Below are 20,884 nucleotides of genomic sequence, written 5' to 3' on the forward strand. Positions count from 1 at the left end.
AAGAGGTAGGAAAGATTTTGTTACTCTGAAATTAGTAGCAGCTTTAGATAGGTGTCAGTTAAGTAAAAGACACTCTGTTTTCATTCTTCAAGCTACAGTCGATGCACTTGGACATAATGTTGAAGATTTTTCCAGTTAGCAAGTCATCCATCCAACGAATCCGGACAGAAAAACAAAAGGAACACGCAGAAGCCATAAATATTGATTTTCCGAAATTTCCAAGATCTCAGGGTGTCGATGGGGTTAAAGAGGGAGTCCTCACATTCTGTTACCATCTAGATGCTGTAGTCACTATTGGCAGCAGCATTTAAGGGGTTAAATGGCCATGGTGGGTGCCAACACTGACCGTGGCTGATGCAGCTGGGTGTCAGCTTTAGTGTACAACTGATGGCTGCTGGATTTTCACCTGTCAGAGGATGCTAGTACCTTACATCGCAGGTCAGTTTTAAGTCAAGTTGGCGGTCATTAAGATGATCAAGATAATACTAGCGGTTTCAGAGGACCATATAAATGGACTGAAATAAGTATACAGTGCTAGATAATATGTACTGTACATACCAAAAGTTTGGACATACCTTCTCATTTAAAGATTTTTCTGTATTTTCATGACTATGAAAATTGTACATTCACTCTGAAGGCATCAAAACTATGAATTAACACATGTGGAATTATATACTTAACAAAAAAGTGTGAAACAACTGAAAATATGTCTTATATTCTAGGTTCTTCAAAGTAGCCACCTTTTGCTTTGATGACTGCTTTGCACACTCTTTGCATTCTCTTGATGAGCTTCAACAGGTAGTCACCCGAAATGGTCTTCCAACAATCTTGAAGGAGTTTCCAGAGATACTTTGCACTTGTTGGCCCTTTTGCCTTCACTCTGCAGTCCAGCTCACCCCAAACCATCTCGATTGGGTTCAGGTCTGGTGACTGTGGAGGCCAGGTCATCTGGAGTAGCACCCCATCACTCTCCTTCTTGGTCAAATAGCCCTTACACGGTCTGGAGGTGTGTTTGGGGTCATTGTCCTGTTGAAAAATAAATGATGGTCCAACTAAACGCAAACCGGATGGAATAGCATGCCTTTGCAAGATGCTATGGTAGCCATGCTGGTTCAGTATGCCTTCAATTTGAATAAATCCCCAACAGTGTCACCAGCAAAGCACCTCCACACCATCACACCTCCTCCTCCATACTTCACGGTGGGAACCAGGCATGTAGAGTCCATCCGTTCAACTTTTCTGCGTCGCACAAAGACACGGTGGTTGGAACCAAAGATCTCAAATTTGGACTCATCAGACCAAAGCACAGATTTCCTCTGGTCTTTAATATTCATTCCTTGTGTTCTTTATCCCAAACAAGTCTCTTCTGCTTGTTGCCTGTCCTTAGCAGTGGTTTCCTAGCAGCTATTTTACTATGAAGGCCTGCTGCACAAAGTCTCATCTTAACAGTTGTCGTAGAGATGTGTCTGCTGCTAGAACTCTGTGTGGCATTGCCCTGGTCTCTAATCTGAGCTTCTGTTAACCTGCGATTTCTGAGGCTGGTGACTCAGATAAACTTATCCTCAGAAGCAGAGGTGACTCTTGGTCTTCCTTTCCTGGGGCGGTCCTCATGTGAGCCAGTTTCTTTGTAGCGCTTGATGGTTTTTGCAACTGCACTTGGGGACACTTTCAAAGTTTGCCCAATTTTTCGGACTGACTGCCCTTCATTTCTTAAAGTAATGATGGCCACTCGTTTTTCTTTACTTAGTTGCTTTTTTCATGCCATAATACAAATTCTAACAGTCTATTCAGTAGGACTATCAGCTGTGTATCCACCAGACTTCTGCACAGCACAACTGATGGTCCCAACCCCATTTATAAGGCAAGAAATCCCACTTATTAAACCTGACAGGGCACACCTGTGAAGTGAAAACCATTTCCGGTGACTACCTCTTGAAGCTCATCAAGAGAATGCCAAGAGTGTGCAAAGCAGTCATCAAATCAAAAGGTGGCTACTTTGAAGAACCTAGAATATAAGACATAGTTTCAGTTGTTTCACACTTTTTTGTTAATTATATAATTCCACATGTGTTAATTCATAGTTTTGATGCCTTCAGTGTGAATGTACAATTTTCAAAATCATGAAAATACAGAAAAATCTTTAAATGAGAAGGTGTGTCCAAACTTTTGGTCTGTACTGTATGTATAATTGTTCAAATGGATATGGAGATAACTTAGAATAATAAAGTTCCTGTGCTAAATAAATCTTTCATATATAGAAGAAAGACAATTATATCATATACTGTATATGACATGTCCACAAACCACATTTAAATTGCAGCCATAAGCGTCTATACACATGTCAATACATATAAATGTATATATGATGACCATACAATCATACCATAAGATTATAAACCAGTTGTCACCCACCATCTTTTCTATGTATTTCTTCTTACTCCCAAATATGCAAATTATGGAAAAAAAGTTCTTCTGGTACTATCCTGGTTGAGTGTCTGTAGTGGTGCATCCCTCTATTCTTTACCATGCACGGCTCTGTATATTTGGTTGTAGCTGCGCCTGATGCTGCAACTCAAATCCAAATCTGAATAGTCCATTATCTGCATATTAACATTCATTCAATGTGAGAGACACTATAAACCACAATGCTCAAAATAATTGGTTTATTGTGTAATGGTGTTATCACATGGTAAGATTTCTCTGCAATTTGTATTGATATTTATTATTTTTTATTAATCAATGGTACACAAACAAATTTGAACCTTTGCAATGTATCTTACTACATAATTCTGCTTCTTTCTCCCCCTGACCTGAACTTTCATTCTCAAAATTTTCAATTCACAGGTAAAATCCATATTCAGTGATTACAGATTTTTCCAATTACTGAAATAGATGATGACAGTTGGTGCTCATAAGGTTTATGGAGAACTGTAACTGTCATTTCAGGGGAACTTGCAGCAGAATATTAGTATCTGCTTCTAGCTTCTTCTTCCTCCTCCCCTCTCAGTAGAATTTTAAAAGCCCCAACTGTCATCTGATCTCCTATTGACGCACCCCTGGGCCTGTGTCGCGCAGCGTTGCGCACGCGGGAGCTTACCCGGAGCCGGATCTGTTGAGGGTTGTAGTCTCGTGGCGGTGACCCGTCCGTGCCCAGGGAGTCAGACTAAGTGGCGCTGTATTAGCGGTAGATGTTGTACGACTACGCCACCCGTTGAATGCAGCGAAGGAGCTGCCGCTGCAGGGCAGACCGCTGAGGCCGGTGGTAGGATTGTGCAGCGTGATAGTATCACCCCCAACGGGAGGGGTATGGCCTCAGGGCAGCCGACGTGGATGATGGGGGTAGCAGGAACCACTCGGAGACGGTACGGTGTAGTTCAGGGTCTTTACTGGTGACAAAGATAGACCCTCCCGGAGTACTGGCTAGCAATTGGGGCCTGGTCAGTCCTTGAGCAAATGGGATCTCCCCTGGCCAGGCGGAGTTGTAGGCCTCCCAAACTAACTGTACTCTTCTGGCTACCTTGCTAGAGGCGGATATAAGTAGCCCACGTCCCTGAGTGTACCGTGTGGTGCTCACCCGTATGGCCGGTGACTCGGGGCCTTCTAGTAGCTTCCGCTCCACGACAGCGGTGCTGGTCCCACGCGTGTGACCGTGCCTTCGGGTTTCTTGGCCAGAGGACCTGAAATCCCCTGCCGGTCGGTTTCTGCTGCTGGATAGGAGTTAGTCCCCACAGCCTCGGACTCCGGGTCCGGTGATAGCTTCTCAGTCAGGGCGAGCTCTGCAGCTGCCAGCCCCTGACTCCTTGTAGTACTGCTCCCACAGAGCTCCTGTTGTTTCTTCCTATGCTGCTTCTCTTCTCTGTCTCTACTTCTTCTCTACTCACTAACCCTGCCTCAGCCCTAGGTTTATATAGGGGAAGTTCTTCCCCTCCCAGGACTGGGCAGGAGGTGTGGCATGCATAGGATCCCTGACCAAGAGACCTCCCACCTGCTCTCAGACATAACATTGCTGTTACTGTGGAAACCAGACCCCTGGGGTGCCACATTACCCCCTAGTGAAATTTAGTACTCCGGGACTAAACATATTTTTAGAAAAATATAACAAGGTATAAACAATAATAATACAATAAGAAAAACACATAAGGATGGTCACGGCATGTCCGCAACCGGGTGCAGTTTTTGAAGAAAAGCAAGGTGTCCATTTCACCAAAACAGGGAGACGTAACCAGGTAGGGGTCTGTCCTGCCCCGAGTCCTTAACAGTCTTTAGTCCATTCCTAGGTTACGCTCCAACCATGTACAAGGATTCCCGGTAAATCCACCAAGGACTCCTATAAATAACTAGAAACACATAATTATACACAAGCAACAAGAAAAACAGGTAACCACAAATAAAACAGTTTATACACTTCAAATCCTCCAACGTGCGGGTAACTGGCCTCTAGTGGCCCTAGTGGACCTACGGAGCTGACTGTCTAGCCCTGAACTACAGGGTGTAGGAGCTGTCAAGGGTAAACTGGGCAGCTGTCTACCGGCTCTTTGGCTCACTAGGGGTACGGCAGGCTCACTATAAGCAGAGGGTTGATCCTCCTGTTCTGCTTGTGTGGAGTCTTCTGCCTCCTGGACCGGCTGCTCTTCCAGCTCTACCTGTTGCTCCGTAGGCACTTGGGATGCTGGTTGGAGGAACGTGAGGACGGGTACCACAACTGCACCATTGACTTGAGTCCAGGACCGAGGGAAGTCTCCGAGCACAGTACTAACCATATCTTCCCTTTCCTCTACGGGTCGATGGTCTTCTTGTTCCTCTTCAGGGTTCCGTAGCTGTTCAGGACACTTCTTCAGGTGATCCCGGGATACAATGGCTATGGTCTCCCCTCCGTCTTTACTGATGGTACAGACTTTCGGGTTCTCATGGCTTGAGGGCAGTATGGTGTACGGGTCCTTCTCCCACTGGTCGTCCAACTTGTGGAGCCGTCTTTTCCGCTTCAAGACCTGCTCTCCGGGTACCAGGGGAACAGCGGGAGCATACTGGTTGTAAGTTTTCTCTTGTCTTTCCCTAGCCTGACAGAGACTTCGCTCCACGCTCTCCTGTACTTTCCGGTACTGCTGCTGCCTCTCTGTGTCCCAGTCTGCTTCTGGTGAAGTGTCCTCGGGTGTCAGGACTCCCATTTCCAGGTCAACAGGTAACTTACCAGGTCTCGCCCTCATTAGGTAAGCCGGGGTACAGTTGGTGGAACCTACCGGGATGTGGTTGTATAGGTCCACCAGATCGGGCAGCTTCTCAGGCCACAGACTGCGTTCTTCCAGGGGCAACGTTTTCAGGAGATCCATTACCACCTGGTTCATTTTCTCACAAAGTCCATTAGTTTGCAGATGATAGGGTGTCGTCCTTATCTTCCGGCAGCCATACAGATTGCAGAATTCCTGGAAGACCTCCGCTTCAAAGGCAGGTCCTTGGTCCGTCAGCACTTGGTCCGGGTACCCGTGTGGGCGGCAGAAGTGCTGCTGGAAGGCTCTAGCTGCTGTTTGAGCCATTAAGTCCTTAACGGGGACGACAACCAAGAACCAGGAGTAATGATCCACAATGGTTAACGCGTAGACGTAGCCACTTCTGCTTGGGGTCAGTTTTACATGATCCAAGGCTACCAGTTCCAACGGCTGCCGGGTGACGATGGACTGCAGGGGAGTCTTCTGGCTGGCACGGTCCTTCCTTCTTAGGTTGCACGGGCCACAGTCTCTGCACCACCTCTCGATGGTTCCCCTCATGCCTACCCAGTGGAACCGCCCACGCAGCAGGAACTCCAGCTTCTTCCATCCGAAGTGTCCAGCCCCGTCGTGGTATGCTTCCATCACCATGGCTGCGTCTCTCCGTGGCACCACTACTTGCCAGATTAGTTCATGCGTCCGGGAGTTAACCATTCTGCGGCACAACTTCCCCTTGTAAAGGAACAGTCGACTCTTCTCAGCCCACAGTTGCTTGGCTTCCTCCGGAGCGTCTGGGTCAAGGCGAGCCTCTGGCCGAGTCAGCATCTCCTTCACCAGCCGGACGGCAGGGTCACTGTCTTGCGTTTCCTCCCAGTTGTAGTGAGGCAAGGGGTTAAACGTAGCGGCTTGCTTACTCCTTACCCGATGGGAATACTGGATAGTCCCATGACGGTGGAACGCGGGGAGTTCGACTTCTTCCAGTCCCTCTGGATCTTCTCCTACGTCCGGTAGGTTTGGCATCCTGGACAGGGCGTCCGCGTTGGTATTGGAGCGTCCTGCCCGGTATTTGATTGTGAACTCGTAGTTGGACAGACGGGCCATCCATCTCTGCTCTAGGGCACCGAGTCTTGCCGTGTCCAGGTGTGTCAACGGGTTGTTATCCGTGTACATGGTGAACCGGGAAGAAGCGAGGTAGTGCTTAAAGCGTTCGGTGACTGCCCACACCACTGCCAGGAACTCTAGCTTAAATGAGCTGTAATTCTCAGGGTTTCTTTCAGTGGGTCGCAGTTTTCGGCTAGCGTAACCGATTACTCGTTCTTTCCCCTGCTGGATCTGGGACAGTACGGCTCCTAGCCCGATGTTACTTGCGTCGGTGTAGAGGATAAAGGGCTGGCTGTAATCAGGGTACGCCAGGATTTCATCCCCCGTGAGGGCCATCTTCAGCTGGCGGAAGGACTCTTCTTCTAACTTCTCCCATTTGAAGGGCGGCTTCTGGTTCTTGGCCTTCCGGGACTGGCCTATCAGGAGGTCCTGCATAGGAACTGCCTTTTTGGTGAAACCGGGGATGAATCTGCGGTAATAGCCTACCAACCCGAGGAACTGCCGCACTTCCTTTACACTGGAGGGACTTGGCCATTCCTTAATTGCGGTGATCTTATCAGGGTCGGGAGCCACTCCGTCAGCGCTCACCACGTGTCCCAGGTACTGCACCTTTGGTTTCAAGAGGTGACACTTGGAGGGTTTTACCTTTAAGCCGTAGCTTGCCAGAGCTTCGAACACTTCCGCCAGGTGTTTCAGGTGGTCCTCATAAGTCTTGGAATATACGATGACATCGTCCAGGTACAACAGGACCGTCTCGAAGTTTCTGTGGCCCAGACAGCACTCCATTAATCGTTGGAAGGTTCCCGGTGCGTTGCAGAGTCCGAACGGCATACAGGTAAACTCGCTAAGTCCCATCGGGGTGGTGAATGCGGTCTTCTCCCGGTCCGCCTCTGCTACAGGAACCTGCCAGTACCCGCTAGTGAGATCCAAGGTAGAGAAGAAGTTAGCAGATCTTAAAGCAGCCAAAGACTCCTCTATCCTTGGTAAGGGGTACGCATCCTTGTGTGTGATATGGTTAATTTTTCGGTAATCTACACACATCCTCATGGTGTTGTCTTTCTTTTTGACTAAGACTAGTGGAGCTGCCCAGGGGCTACAGCTATCCCTGATCACCCCAGACTCCTTCATGTCCCTAAGCATCCCCTTGGCGTATTGGTAGTGTGCAGGGGGTACGGGTCGATACCTCTCTTTTATGGGAAGATGGTCTCCCGTGGGGATGTGGTGTTCTACCCCCTTGACTCGCCCGAAGTCTAACGGGTGTTTACTAAACACTCTCTCGTACTCTTGAACCACCCGATAGACTCCCTGTTTCTGGTGTGAGGGAGTGGAGTCAGTACCCAAATGTAGTTGCTGACACCAGTCCTCCATTGTTTCTTTAGAGCCGTTACCTTCCTCCGGGGAAGATGGAGGCAAGGGTTCTACGGACTGTATGGAATTTTGATTGATGGTATACAATTTGGCTAGCGTGGCATACCGGGGCAGGTACACTTCCCTCTTCCCGATATTTATTATGCGAACGGGCACCCTCCCATGGCGTACATTGACCACCCCCCGTGCTGTCAAAATGGTGGGCCTACTGTCTGAGTAAACTGGTTCTACCATTGCCTGGTAATCTCTACCTCTCAGACCAATAGCTGCCCGGCACCAAATCATCATTTCACTTTTTGGGGGCATGGCAATAGGGAAAGGGTCACACATTCTTACGCTACCAATCTCACCACCGGAGAGTTCTATCTGTTGCCGTCGCATCAGTGCCCGGATCTCTTTCTGGAGCACTCGCTGCTGGCCGGAACTGGCGTTCTTGGCAACCTGTTGTAAAAGGAAAATCACCTCTGCAAGACAATTTTCAATTACATTAGTTCCTAGAGTTATCTTTGGGTGACTCTCGTGTTTGTCAATGTCTACAATGATCAGTCCCTGTGCTGCCAGTTCGACTCTACCGATTTTAATGGTCACCTCTTTAAATCCAATCTGTGGCACGGGCTGACCATTGCTGGCGATGATACTCAAGTCATCGTCAGGGTAGCGGGTGATATCTGAGTCATTCCAGTACTGCTTGAAGAGCACGTACGGGATAGTGGTGACCTGTGACCCGGTGTCCAATAGGGCACTCATAGGGATGCCATCCAGTACCACAGGCAAGACTGGACATCCTCCCACATATCTGTCGCGCCAGTTCGATGGGCCTGATGATCTTTTTCCTGGGGTTTGGCCCTCTACCCCAGGTTGTGCCAGTTTAAAGGACAGTACCTTGCCATATGTCCGGGTTGATTGCAGCGGCGGCAGATGGGTTGTCCGTCCTCGTTGTATCGGTCGCTGGGTCTTCCTCTGGCCGGTGGGGTCCTCCTTGGTCGACGCCACGGGATGTCCTCCGGTCCGGATGCCAGCTGGATCTTCCCTGGAGTGGAAACCTGTAAAGACTGCACAGTTCGGGTTAGCGTGGCAACGCTTTTAGCTAGCTCTTGGACCTGATGGTGCAGGTCTGGAGCCGGGTCATTGTTCAAAGCCTGCGCATCAGCTCCCACAGGCCCTGCCGACAAGGGTGCCGTCTCCTGGTGGTAAGTGGTAGTGGGGCGTCTGTGGGTCACAACGCCACCTGGTGCCGGTTCTCGGAGCACCCGGATGGCTCTGTCCTTGAACTGTGCAAATCCCAGATGAGGGTCCTGTAAGGCCATTGCCCGCAACTGGGTTCGGTGGGCATTGCAATATAAACCCTCTATAAATTGTTCAGTCAACAGCCTGTCCTCGTCTCCCACACCGTCAGGGTCGGTCTGCTTAATGGCTCTCAGGGCCTCTTGTAGGTTCAGGGCATAGTCCCTTATACTCTCATGTGCCCGCTGTTTGCACCCGTAGAATCTAAGCTTGATCTCGGCTGAGGTGCGGGTATCAAAGGTGTCCCTCAGCCGGGTTAGTATCTCTGCGACAGTCCTCCTACCAGGTGGCCAGGACTTTACCTCCCTTTGGGCTGCCCCGGTTAATTGGGCCACCAGGATGCTCACTTTTTGCTCCTCTGTGAGGGGATACACCTGGAAGAGGCTATCCAGCTTTTCTCTAAAGTCATGCAGGGTATGTGACTCCCCTGAGTACTGGGGTAGCCAGGCTGCCCCCGGGATATAGGGCATGGTGAAAGGCATGACCGCAACGGCGGTGGCGCTGGCGGGGGTTGAAGCGGTGAAGCTCTCCTCCGTATCCGACATCCTTCTCCCCCCTAGTGGACCGTGGCCTACCTTGCGATGATCCTCTTCCGTAGGCCGCGGCTCCGCAGTGGATCGTCAGGGTTGAGGACCTTCCGTCGCGCTCCTGTGACGTCAGCGTCTGCTGGGCTCCTTCCAGGACCTTACGCGACGTCTGGACGTGAGGCGGGGCTTCAGTTCTCGCGCGCTTTTGGAGTCCACGCCCCTCTTCTTCCCGCGCGGCGTCTTCAAGATGGCGTCCAACGGCGGGAAAACTCCACGGAAGGCGGGAAGAAGGCTGAAAATGGCGCCGGATGGCGGGAATCTTCACCGATGGCGGGAAGAAGGCTGAAGATGGCGCCGGATGGCGGGAATCTTCACCACTGGTAAGTTTGAACAGTCTTTTTCAGGCACGCAGTACCCGGTGGTTGCGGGCATGAAATCCTGCCGACTACGCCAAAAGTTGACGCACCCCTGGGCCTGTGTCGCGCAGCGTTGCGCACGCGGGAGCTTACCCGGAGCCGGATCTGTTGAGGGTTGTAGTCTCGTGGCGGTGACCCGGTCCGTGCCCAGGGAGTCAGACTAAGTGGCGCTGTATTAGCGGTAGATGTTGTACGACTACGCCACCCGTTGAATGCAGCGAAGGAGCTGCCGCTGCAGGGCAGACCGCTGAGGCCGGTGGTAGGATTGTGCAGCGTGATAGTATCACCCCCAACGGGAGGGGTATGGCCTCAGGGCAGCCGACGTGGATGATGGGGGTAGCAGGAACCACTCGGAGACGGTACGGTGTAGTTCAGGGTCTTTACTGGTGACAAAGATAGACCCTCCCGGAGTACTGGCTAGCAATTGGGGCCTGGTCAGTCCTTGAGCAAATGGGATCTCCCCTGGCCAGGCGGAGTTGTAGGCCTCCCAAACTAACTGTACTCTTCTGGCTACCTTGCTAGAGGCGGGTATAAGTAGCCCACGTCCCTGAGTGTACCGTGTGGTGCTCACCCGTATGGCCGGTGACTCGGGGCCTTCTAGTAGCTTCCGCTCCACGACAGCGGTGCTGGTCCCACGCGTGTGACCGTGCCTTCGGGTTTCTTGGCCAGAGGACCTGAAATCCCCTGCTGGTCGGTTTCTGCTGCTGGATAGGAGTTAGTCCCCACAGCCTCGGACTCCGGGTCCGGTGATAGCTTCTCAGTCAGGGCGAGCTCTGCAGCTGCCAGCCCCTGACTCCTTGTAGTACTGCTCCCACAGAGCTCCTGTTGTTTCTTCCTATGCTGCTTCTCTTCTATGTCTCTACTTCTTCTCTACTCACTAACCCTGCCTCAGCCCTAGGTTTATATAGGGGAAGTTCTTCCCCTCCCAGGACTGGGCAGGAGGTGTGGCATGCATAGGATCCCTGACCAAGAGACCTCCCACCTGCTCTCAGACATAACATTGCTGTTACTGTGGAAACCAGACCCCTGGGGTGCCACACTATCACAGTAATGGGATCATCTGTGTTCACTGAATACAGATTGTACAGATTTTACCCATGACTTGAGAGTGAAATATCAAGCCAGGAGGAGAAAGAAGCGGATTTCTCTGATAAAATATATTACAAATTTGCTTATTTTCAAGTGTACTATTGATTTGGGAAATGGATTACTCTGGGGTGGTGCGGTGTCTTCTGAATGGAGTATATTTCTTAATACAAGCATTTAAGTTACTGTGAATATTTATTTTTTAAAAACACGCTTAAAGATTTCTTTCCAAGTTAATAACCCCTTTAATTTGATGTATATTATTGCTGTGACCAGATCCTCTCCCATGTTGTCTTGCAGCGTGCATAACTTGTCACAATTAAAGGGGGCACCACTGACCCCAACAGCCTTGGAAACCAAAGCTTGCACCCTAATCGTATACTTTGTTTTTTTAAGAAATACAACTTCATTCTTTAACTTGTTACTTTTGCACTTTAACCATATATATTTTTTTGGATACTATGTATTACAACATAATGGACTAAGAGCATCAAAAAAAGACACATGACATCATCCACCCTAAAGCCAGCCTTAGCTGTGACTGATCGCAACAGCCAACGTTGAGAATCTTAGGTCCCATTTTTTTATTTTTACCATAATCAAAGATAATATCCAATAAGGCACTCTGCCTTTTATCCAGTTAAAGGGGTTTTCCAGTTTCGGAAATTTCTGTTCCCCAAGTGCAGTTTGTTTTAAAATGTACATTTTTCTTTACTCACCGTTCACGGGTCCAGCGCTGAGTCTTTGCTGCTGTTCCCATTGTCTATTATTGTCTGCAGCGCTGATGTCACAAAACTGAAAAACTTTTTTAAGTTTCTTTTCTAAAGAGGAGAAAAAGGGGTGGCGATGGGCAACACGATGCAATCTATCCTGTCCTTGGTTTGTTGGATCTGAAAATAGGGGAGTCCAATTCAGACTAGACTTACTCCTCACGGCTCAACTGAAGTTACACAGGGTGCCCCACTCCAAAATCCCACCTGTGTTAGCCTGATTTTTGCTAGAAAGTTCTATCTGTTCCCCCTTAAAATATATATATATATATATATATATATATATATATATATATATAAAACAACTACTGGATTGCAGCATAGATAATTACTTAAATGATAACAAATGCTTATTCTATCTCGCCTATAGCAATTTCAGGGTTGTAAATGCTGCAAGATATGGAAGCTGTAGCTTCTGTGACTAAGCTATCCTGTTTCCTCTAAAATCACATTTTTCCTGTTCTTTAAGTATATCATTTCCTTATTACAATTGCAAACTGCTGACTTTCATTAATAAGTTACAAATCACTGTATCACCTACACTAATAGGAAAGGTGAGATAATCTACAGTAACAAGGTCCATAAAGAGTCGCTGATAAAGAAAAAGGAGTATAAAAAGGTTTCTTAAGGCAACTTGGCCTAAGGATTGAGTGTAAAAGAAGGAAGATGGAAAGCAGCATCATTTTATATTTATCTTTACTATTCCGCGTGTTTTCCGTAGGCAGCAGTTCTCTAGTGCAGCTAAACAATGGAGGTTACCAGGATATTGTCCTTGCGATCCATCCAGGAATACCTGAAAATCCCAAAATTATTGAAAATTTACAGGTAAGAATCTAAGACATCTGTCAATCTAAGGGCTCATGCAGATGACCGTATTTTCGGTCGATTTGTCAAACATTGGATCGGATTCTGACCAATGTTAATCGATGGGGCTGTGCACATGAATCGCACTTGACCATGCTAGTCAATGAGTCTGTTGGAAAAACAGACGGACACAATGGAGAAGATGGAGAAATTTTTGTTCTCCTCATCTGAGAAAATCGGACCACACTCTGATCAAACTCTGATCAAACTCTGATCAGAGTGTGATTAGTAAAATCGGACCAATTCTCTATGTTGAGAAAATATACAGTCATGTGACCATAGCCTAGGAAACAGTAGTTAATCTCCTGCTGATTTCATCTTTACTTTCCAATTATAAGTGAACCTTCACGCCAATTTTTTGTCTGCCGCTTTAATGCAAAATAGCATTTTTTGATGTTGTTTTTTTATAAAAAAAAATGTTTTAATACATTTTCTAACCTACCTAATACTTGTGTATTTTTGTGGTTTGTTTCAAAATGATGCATTTTTGTTGCATTTTTAGAAGTCACGTGAATTTTTAATCACGTGATTTCATTTCTATTTTTCAAAGAATGACATGAGTTGTAATTTGTAATGTCAAAATTGTAACGTAAAAGTTCAAGAAAATTGAATTTACATTAACACTTGCATTTAAAAAAAAGCAAACAATGGCTGTCTATGGGAGCGAAACGGACAGAAAAATATATTTGGGGGAATTTTCAAGCAGAATTCAGAAGAAAAAAAAATAAAGTAAAAAACAAATATCAATGTGTGTAGTGAGCCTCATATTTTCCTAATAACTCTAATGGCTAACATTGCTATGGTCTGATGTTACATGAAAGTCTATAGCAAAATAATAAATGCAGTACAATCAATGCAGCTCTGTTTCAGCCACTTTCTCAGTGTTTAGCTTCCTTTTTTGGAGGATTAATGGTATTTCTTTTCAGAATGTAGCACACTCTAGATTTGACATTTTTTTCTTCCATAAGTGTTTCAATAGGGCTTGAAAAATACCAAAAAAAGACACAAGTTATAAATGTATCAAAAGAAAAAACTAACAACGCCAAAAACAATTTCAAAGAAAAACTCTAATAAAAGCACTTGGAATTCATGGCATTTTTAGGAGCCAGAAAGCAAAAAACACTGAAAAATGTGTGTAAAAGAAGCCTACCACTTTTTCTTTTGGTGATTTACATATATTTTTATTTTTTTGCTGATTTTTCACGAACAAAATATCCATACACTAAGTGACAGATCAGATGTACATACATTTCTTATTGTAGATGAAGACTGGAAATGGTGTGACTCTGCAGTCACCATAACACAACTCATGAAAAAAATATTAAGGAAAAAACACACAATGTCTGACTTCTGAAAAAAAAGGTTAAAAAAACTCTGTAAAAATCTTTGAAAATCTCAAGGGCAAATTTGTTAAAATATTCTGATACGAAGGTGAATATCCTAAGGGATAAGATGGGATGATTAACTTATTCTAGTCTTCAAAGTCAATAATTGGTTAAAGATTTTGTATTGGGCGATATAATTTTATGATTTGTTTCGGGCTTGACTGTGAAATGATACCTAATCTTATTTTATATAGATTCCATGCTATAACTGATTACAGAAACTTAGCAATTTCCAAGTTCTTCCCACTAAAGCAATCTGGCCTTATTTGACTTAACATTTTACTGCCACTACAAGAAAAGACTTTGGAACAAAATAACATAGTAATAAAAACAGACAAACAGATAATTAAGCCAATATAACCAAAAGGTAGTTTATGACACAATCTGTATACCTGGAAGTTTTTTGTTGTTTTAGTAAGTAAAAAAAAAGAATTTGAAAGATTCTTCCTAATGAAAAATATTCCACTTGCAAAAATATAACTGATAGATTACTGAAAAAAGTAAAAGTAACTTCAGAAGACATAATATTTTGTAGGTAGAGTTGAACTAAATGATATGCATGACCCAGGTTCAGCCGCCACGCCAGTATTCCATGGCAGCAGGACCGGCGCCCTATGAACTTCTTCATGCCTGTTATCATCCCTGGGGCATCTTGTAATTAGTAGACCTCATGTGATGTCATGCTTGTGTTACGCTGCACTTATGACGATGCGCCGGACTTTCTAATCAGAAGATGCCTCAGGTGATCATTTGGTGCAGATTCTTTTGGTTGTAGCCAAGCAGCCACCAAGTACCAACATTTTTTTCTCTACTTGTATCTTTTTGCTCACATTGTATAATTTTTTGGTTGTATGAATTGTAACTCTTCTTCTTACAATTTGTCCTAACAAGAACATGATAAAAGAGGCCACAAATTATATGTTCTCTGCCACGAGAAACAGGCTTTTCATACAAAGTGCCAAAATTTTAATCCCACTTACTTGGAGAAAAAACGATGCATATCTCAAAACAAGAACTGAAACATATGATAAGGTAGGAAACTTAAAATTGTTTAATTAACATTATAAATATATATTTTTACTAAATATGAATACATGTAATGGGGTAACTGAACTTTTACAATTTCTGTGAGACATTTCAATGTTTTATTTGGTGGCTTCCTAGTGCTGAAACCCCCACCGATCATGGAAAGGAAGGGGCAGAAGTGAAATGAACTTAAAGGCATTTAGTAGAGCATTGCTTGGCTTAACACTTCTGCATTTTCATTTTAACAACTGATGAGGGTCTCCGCACCCAAATCCCACCAATCAAAACTTCTGACATGTCTCTATGTCATGTTGAAAGTTTTGTTAAAGTGCAAATAACTCTTTAAAAGTTTTTGAAGACCAAAAGTCTTTTTTAGCTTTTATTTGAAGAATAAAACTTTCAACGTTTGGAATAAAATATTCTCAATTATACATTTTTATAAATTCCTTCTTAGTTTATTATTTTTTATATTTTACTATTGGTATGATCTTGGAGGGGTTTTCCAAAGCAAACAACAATGTTAACAGAAAGATATTATTTTTACCCACTGTTTTGTGTTAAAAAAAACTTAATTATGGAATAATATGTACATTTAAGTTTTCACTTATTTTTATATTTTGCAAAATTAGGCAGACATCATTGTTGCCACACCACATTTGAAAAATGGAGACGACCCATACACTTTACAGTATGGCCAATGTGGGGAAAAAGGCATATATATTCATGTTACCCCAGATTTTCTGGTAGATGATAAACTACTTTCAGTATATGGACCCAGAGGTAAAAAGAAAACTTTTCAAACATATTTCTAGAAAGTAGGACTAATGAGATTCATAAACTCATTGCAATTATAGTAAAAAAAAAATTATGGTAGACAATACTGTAATGTCAGATGTGTGATCCTTTTTGAGTAGTGTGCCTTTTACTCGCACTATTCCCACACCAGCAAGTGAATCAAAAAGTTGTTCAACAGTTGCAGTTAATCTCGAAGTTGTATGTCCCATTATTGTGCAACAAAAAAATATATCACAAAACTGGTCTACATTAAAAATTACCATATTTATTCATAAATATCCAGGAGTAATAACAGAGGAACAGCACAGAGGAGCATTCTAACAAATGTTTCTCCAATATAAGTAATTTATAAGGAATAAAGGTATTAACTAACATATAGACATCAAGAAAGCTTACAAGTCCTCTTTAAAGTGGATCTGTCACCAATTTAAAAGCAGCAAGGTCTTGCTCTTATTTTATTCCTGCTGCTCTCTTGAGTATTCTGTATCTTGTTTCTTGTAAATCCACCATACAGTTCCAGAGATATGTGTCGCAGAGTGCATCTTCTTAAAGTCACCACTGTACTTACGAGAGCTTCAATCAGCAAGATATCTTGAGTAAACAGTATTTACTTCATACTGGTTAAACATGAGATACAATTCAGTGTCACACAGTCCGTGTGCTGCTGACATAACACATTCAGGAAAGAAAGAAAAACACAGGAAGCAAGAACAACCAACAATTGAGAGCTTTCCTCCCCCACATTACAGCAAGCATATAACTTTACACACTATCGCCATCTGCTGTCTGGTTAGTATAAAGTCCTCCTTTCACTTATAATAAGTTCTATTCTGTTGCATATGCCAACACCCTTTCTCAACAGTAAGGACTTATTCAATCAAACCCAACTTTTTTATTAGTCTCTGGTGTTTATCAGCATTCAATGCCTTCGTGAAGATCTCTGCTGTCATTTCTTCAGTAGGACAATACTCTAACTTCAAGACTCCTTGTTCCTGATGATCTCTCAAGAAATTATATTTCACATCAATATGCTTGGTTCTTGGATTGACTCTTTCCATCTGAGCAAGAACAAGACATCCTTGATTGTCCTTTTTCAGTTTTGTTGGTTCCAACTGTGGTTGTCCTAATTCTGTCAACAATTGTCTTAACCACAGTACTTCTTGACTCGCATGTGCTGTGGCAACATATTTTGCTTCTGTTGAAGACAGTGTCACAATTGACTGTTTCTTACTTGTCCAACTTTTTGGTCCACCTGAGAGAAAAAAAATATGTCCACTGGTAGATCTTCTGTCAGTTGGATCTGCATCAACATATCCTGTTAAAATGCAATTATCACTTGTGGGTAATTTCAGCTTAACATTGCTAGTTCCTTTCAAATAACGCATTACTCTCTTCACGGCATTCCAATCAGCTTTATTTGGTTTTGATACCTTTCTACTCAGGATTCCTACTGCTGCTGCGATGTCTGGTCTTGTAATGGTCGCTAGATACAGTAGTTTTCCTATTGCTGTTCTGTATTCTTCATTATTTGGTAGCATATTTTTTTCACTGTTCATCTCTTTGAGATAATTAGGTTCCATTGGAGACTTTACTGTTTTTGCATCCTTTAATCCAAATTTTTCTGTTATGTCTTGAATCATGTGATTTTGATTCAGTAGGAAACTTCCGTCTTCTTCTCTTTCTACCTGTATTCCTAGGTACTGTTTAACATTTCCAAAGTCTTTGATTTCGAAATGTTGCTTTAGGATTTTTAGAATGTTTTCTTTATCCCTTTCTTGCTTAAAACAAATCAAAATGTCGTCTACATATATGAGTACATAAATCCATCTATTAATCAGCCTTTTTGTGTACATGGATCAGCTTTGCTTCTTTGAAATTTTTCATTTGTAAGTACTTCCGTGATTTTGTCATTCCATGCTTTAGCTGCTTGCTTTAAACCATATATGCTTTTCTGTAGTTTGCAAACTTTGTTTGGATTTCTTTCATCTTTGAATCCTGGAGGTTGTTCCATGTAAATGTCTTCTGTTAAATCTCCATTCAGAAAAGCTGATTTTACATCCAGATGTCTCAGTTCCATCTGTTTCACTGCTGCAACTGTAAGTAAAGTTCTTATTGTAGTCTGTTTGACAACTGGAGCAAATGTCTCATCATAGTCTTCTCCATATTTTTGAGAATACCCTTTAGCTACGAGTCTTGCTCAGTATCTTTCAGCTGTGCCATCTGTTTGGTATTTTACTTTAAAAATCCATTTACATCCTATGACTTTTCTTCCTTCTGGCAAATCTGTTAGTGTCCATGTATTTGAATCATGCATGGATTTAATTTCTGTTTCTGTTGCTTCTATCCATTTATTAGCTTCTTCTTCAGGAAGTTTAGACATGTCTTCCCAAGAGGTAGGCTCATAGAGTTTTCTTATGCTTGTCTTGTATGAGAGATGTTTTGGTGGTTTTCCTTTGCTCTCTCTCATTGAAAGTCTTGGTTCTGTGTCTGTTTGTAGTTGTGATTCTTCACTTTCAGTATTTTGCTCTTCATTGATTTCTACTTCTTTCTCATCCGATATTTCTTCAGTTATGTCACTATTGTTTTTCTCATTTTTTGTTTCAACTGAAATCATAATGTCTTCATTTAAATCTTCAATGAATGTCACACTGTTACTCACCGTAACTCTGTCTGTTTTGGGATCTAGGATTCTATATCCTTTGCAATTTTCACCATATCCAACGAAAATATTCCTTCCATGGATCTGTTTTGAAGTTTGGAACGTTTTTCTGTTGGAATGAATATAAAAACTTTACATCCAAAAACTTTTAAATGATTGACACTTGGCTTCATACCTTGCCACAGTTCATATGGAGTTTTTGTCAGTTTTCTGGAAAAAAGTCAGTTCTGTAGATATGTAGCTGTCATTGCTGCCTCACCCCAATATTTCTCTGGTAGTTTGGAATCCGTCAGCATACATCTTATCATTTCTGTTAGAGTTCTGTTTTTCCTTTGTGCTGCTCCATTTTGTTCAGGTGTGTATGGAACAGTTTTCTGGTGTTCTATTCCAATTTGTCCTAAGTAGTCTTCTATTCTGTGACCTGTAAATTCACCTCTATTATCACTTCTGATGACAATTGGCTTCCTTTGAAATTTGTTACTTGATCTTGTTACATAGTCTACAAGTTTATCAAAAACTTCACTTTTGTTCTTAATTAAGTATGTGACTGTGTATCTTGAGTAGTCGTCTATAAAAGTCAACATGTATCTATTGCCTCCTGATGTAGTCACTTTCATTGGTCCACATACGTCAGTATGTACCAAATCAAGTGGTCTTTCGCTTTTCATCTCACTTTCTTTTGGAATAGATATCCTTGTGGCTTTGGATTTTATACAACATTCACATCTTATGGTAATTGAGAAATCTGATATCTTTAAATCTTTTGTCAATTCTTTTCTATGTAGTTCCCTTATACTGTCAGGGTGTCTATGTCCTAGACGTCTATGCCAAATGTGAATACAGTTTTTGTGATCATGTGTACATACCTTCATCTGTTCCTTTGGTGTGTCAAAATGATATAATTGTTCATCTGCCTTGACTTTGGTTATCACCTTGTTTCCTGCAATAATTGCACACTCATTGTCTTTGAATTTTACTGTAAGTCCTTTTGCTGTTAAACGTTTCACAGATAATAATCCACCTTCCAATTTTGGAACATACAACACATCCTGTACAAGTATCTTTGAATCTTGTCCGAACTTGTTTGAACAATTTAGCATACCTTGTCCGAAACCTTCTGCAGTTATTTTGCTTCCATCTGCAAGATAAATGGCTTCTTTCTTATCTAAATCAAGATCAGTAAAGAAATTTTTGTCACTTGTCATATGACTCGTTGCTCCTGAATCAATAAACCAACCAAGTGATGATTTTTTGTCTGTTACTTTAAATGTGCCATTCCAATTTTTCTCACATGAATCGGAAATTGTGTTTTTTACTTTCTGTGTATGCTTTTTATGTTGTAATTTTTGTTGTTCTCCCTTCCATATGGTACAGTCTTTCTTTAAATGACCTTTTTTCTTACATCTGAAGCATTCTCTTGTCTCTTTATTATAGGATTTTTTAAATTCTGTAGCTTTAAGAGCGTTTTCACTGCCCTTTTCAGTAGAAGAATAATTTCTTTGTTCTTTTCTTCTCTGATATTCATCTATTAGTCTTGTTTTCACAAAATCTAATGTAATATCATTTTCTGGTCTCGTCTCAAGCTTTAGTGTCTGGGTTCCGGCTTGGGCCCATAACCTGTCGCAGAGTGCATCTTCTTACAGTCACCACTGTACTTACGAGAGTTTCAATAAGCAAGATATCTTGAGTAAACAGTATTTACTTCATACTGGTTAAACATGAGATACAATTCAGTGTCACACAGTCCGTGTGCTGCTGACATAACACATTCAGGAAAGAAAGAAAAACACAGGAAGTAAGAACAGCCAACAATTGAGAGCTTTCCTCCCCCACATTACAGCAAGCATATAACTTTACACACTATCGCCATCTGCTGTCTGGTTAGTATAAAGTCCTCCTTTCACTTATAATAAGTTCTAATCTGTTGTATATGCCAACAATATGGGCTTTTTATTTTGTGCTAATTTTTATGGTCTCTACCAAGAGGGGGTGTTGCTCACAGGGTAATTATGCAGAACAGCCTAAAGACACACCCACAGAGGATCTTGGGATCAATGCCCCCTTAGTAGACCAGGAAATCAGCACTAATAAAAAGGCCCTTATCTCTGGAACCATGTGACAGATTTACAAAAAATAAACAATGGAATACTCAAGGGAACAAGCAGGAATAAAATGAAAGCATAACCGTGCCACTTTTGACTTGATGACAGTTCCTCTTTAAACGTACTTAGTGCAGCATAATATATAGCATTGTACAATCACTTTATTTCTGAATAGATTTATGATTTGTTAATGTTTGCTAATCATGTTGGCATAAACATTTTCAGATCGGTATATAATATTCACAAGTTGAAATATCATTTTTCTACATGTGTTCAGCTTTTATGAATCTTGCTTCTGTT

At 43.0% G+C, this 20,884-nt stretch overlaps 1 protein-coding gene across 1 annotated transcript in view; it reads left to right on the top strand.

Moving 5' to 3' along the window:
* Positions 1-12,351: 12,351 nt before the first annotated feature.
* Positions 12,352-20,884, top strand: part of LOC141156778 (calcium-activated chloride channel regulator 1-like) — a 95,330-nt gene continuing 86,797 nt past the window's right edge. The window contains exons 1-3 of the mRNA XM_073643155.1: positions 12,352-12,578; positions 14,894-15,034; positions 15,658-15,808. Coding sequence (XP_073499256.1) covers positions 12,420-12,578; positions 14,894-15,034; positions 15,658-15,808 — 451 coding nt within the window. The 5' untranslated portion in view covers positions 12,352-12,419. The remainder of the gene's footprint in view (positions 12,579-14,893; positions 15,035-15,657; positions 15,809-20,884) is intronic.

This window comes from Phyllobates terribilis, unplaced genomic scaffold (assembly GCF_046119375.1).
Source record: "Phyllobates terribilis strain yellow unplaced genomic scaffold, ASM4611937v1 Scaffold_8__6_contigs__length_399053987, whole genome shotgun sequence".
Classification (NCBI taxonomy): Eukaryota; Metazoa; Chordata; class Amphibia; order Anura; family Dendrobatidae; genus Phyllobates; species Phyllobates terribilis.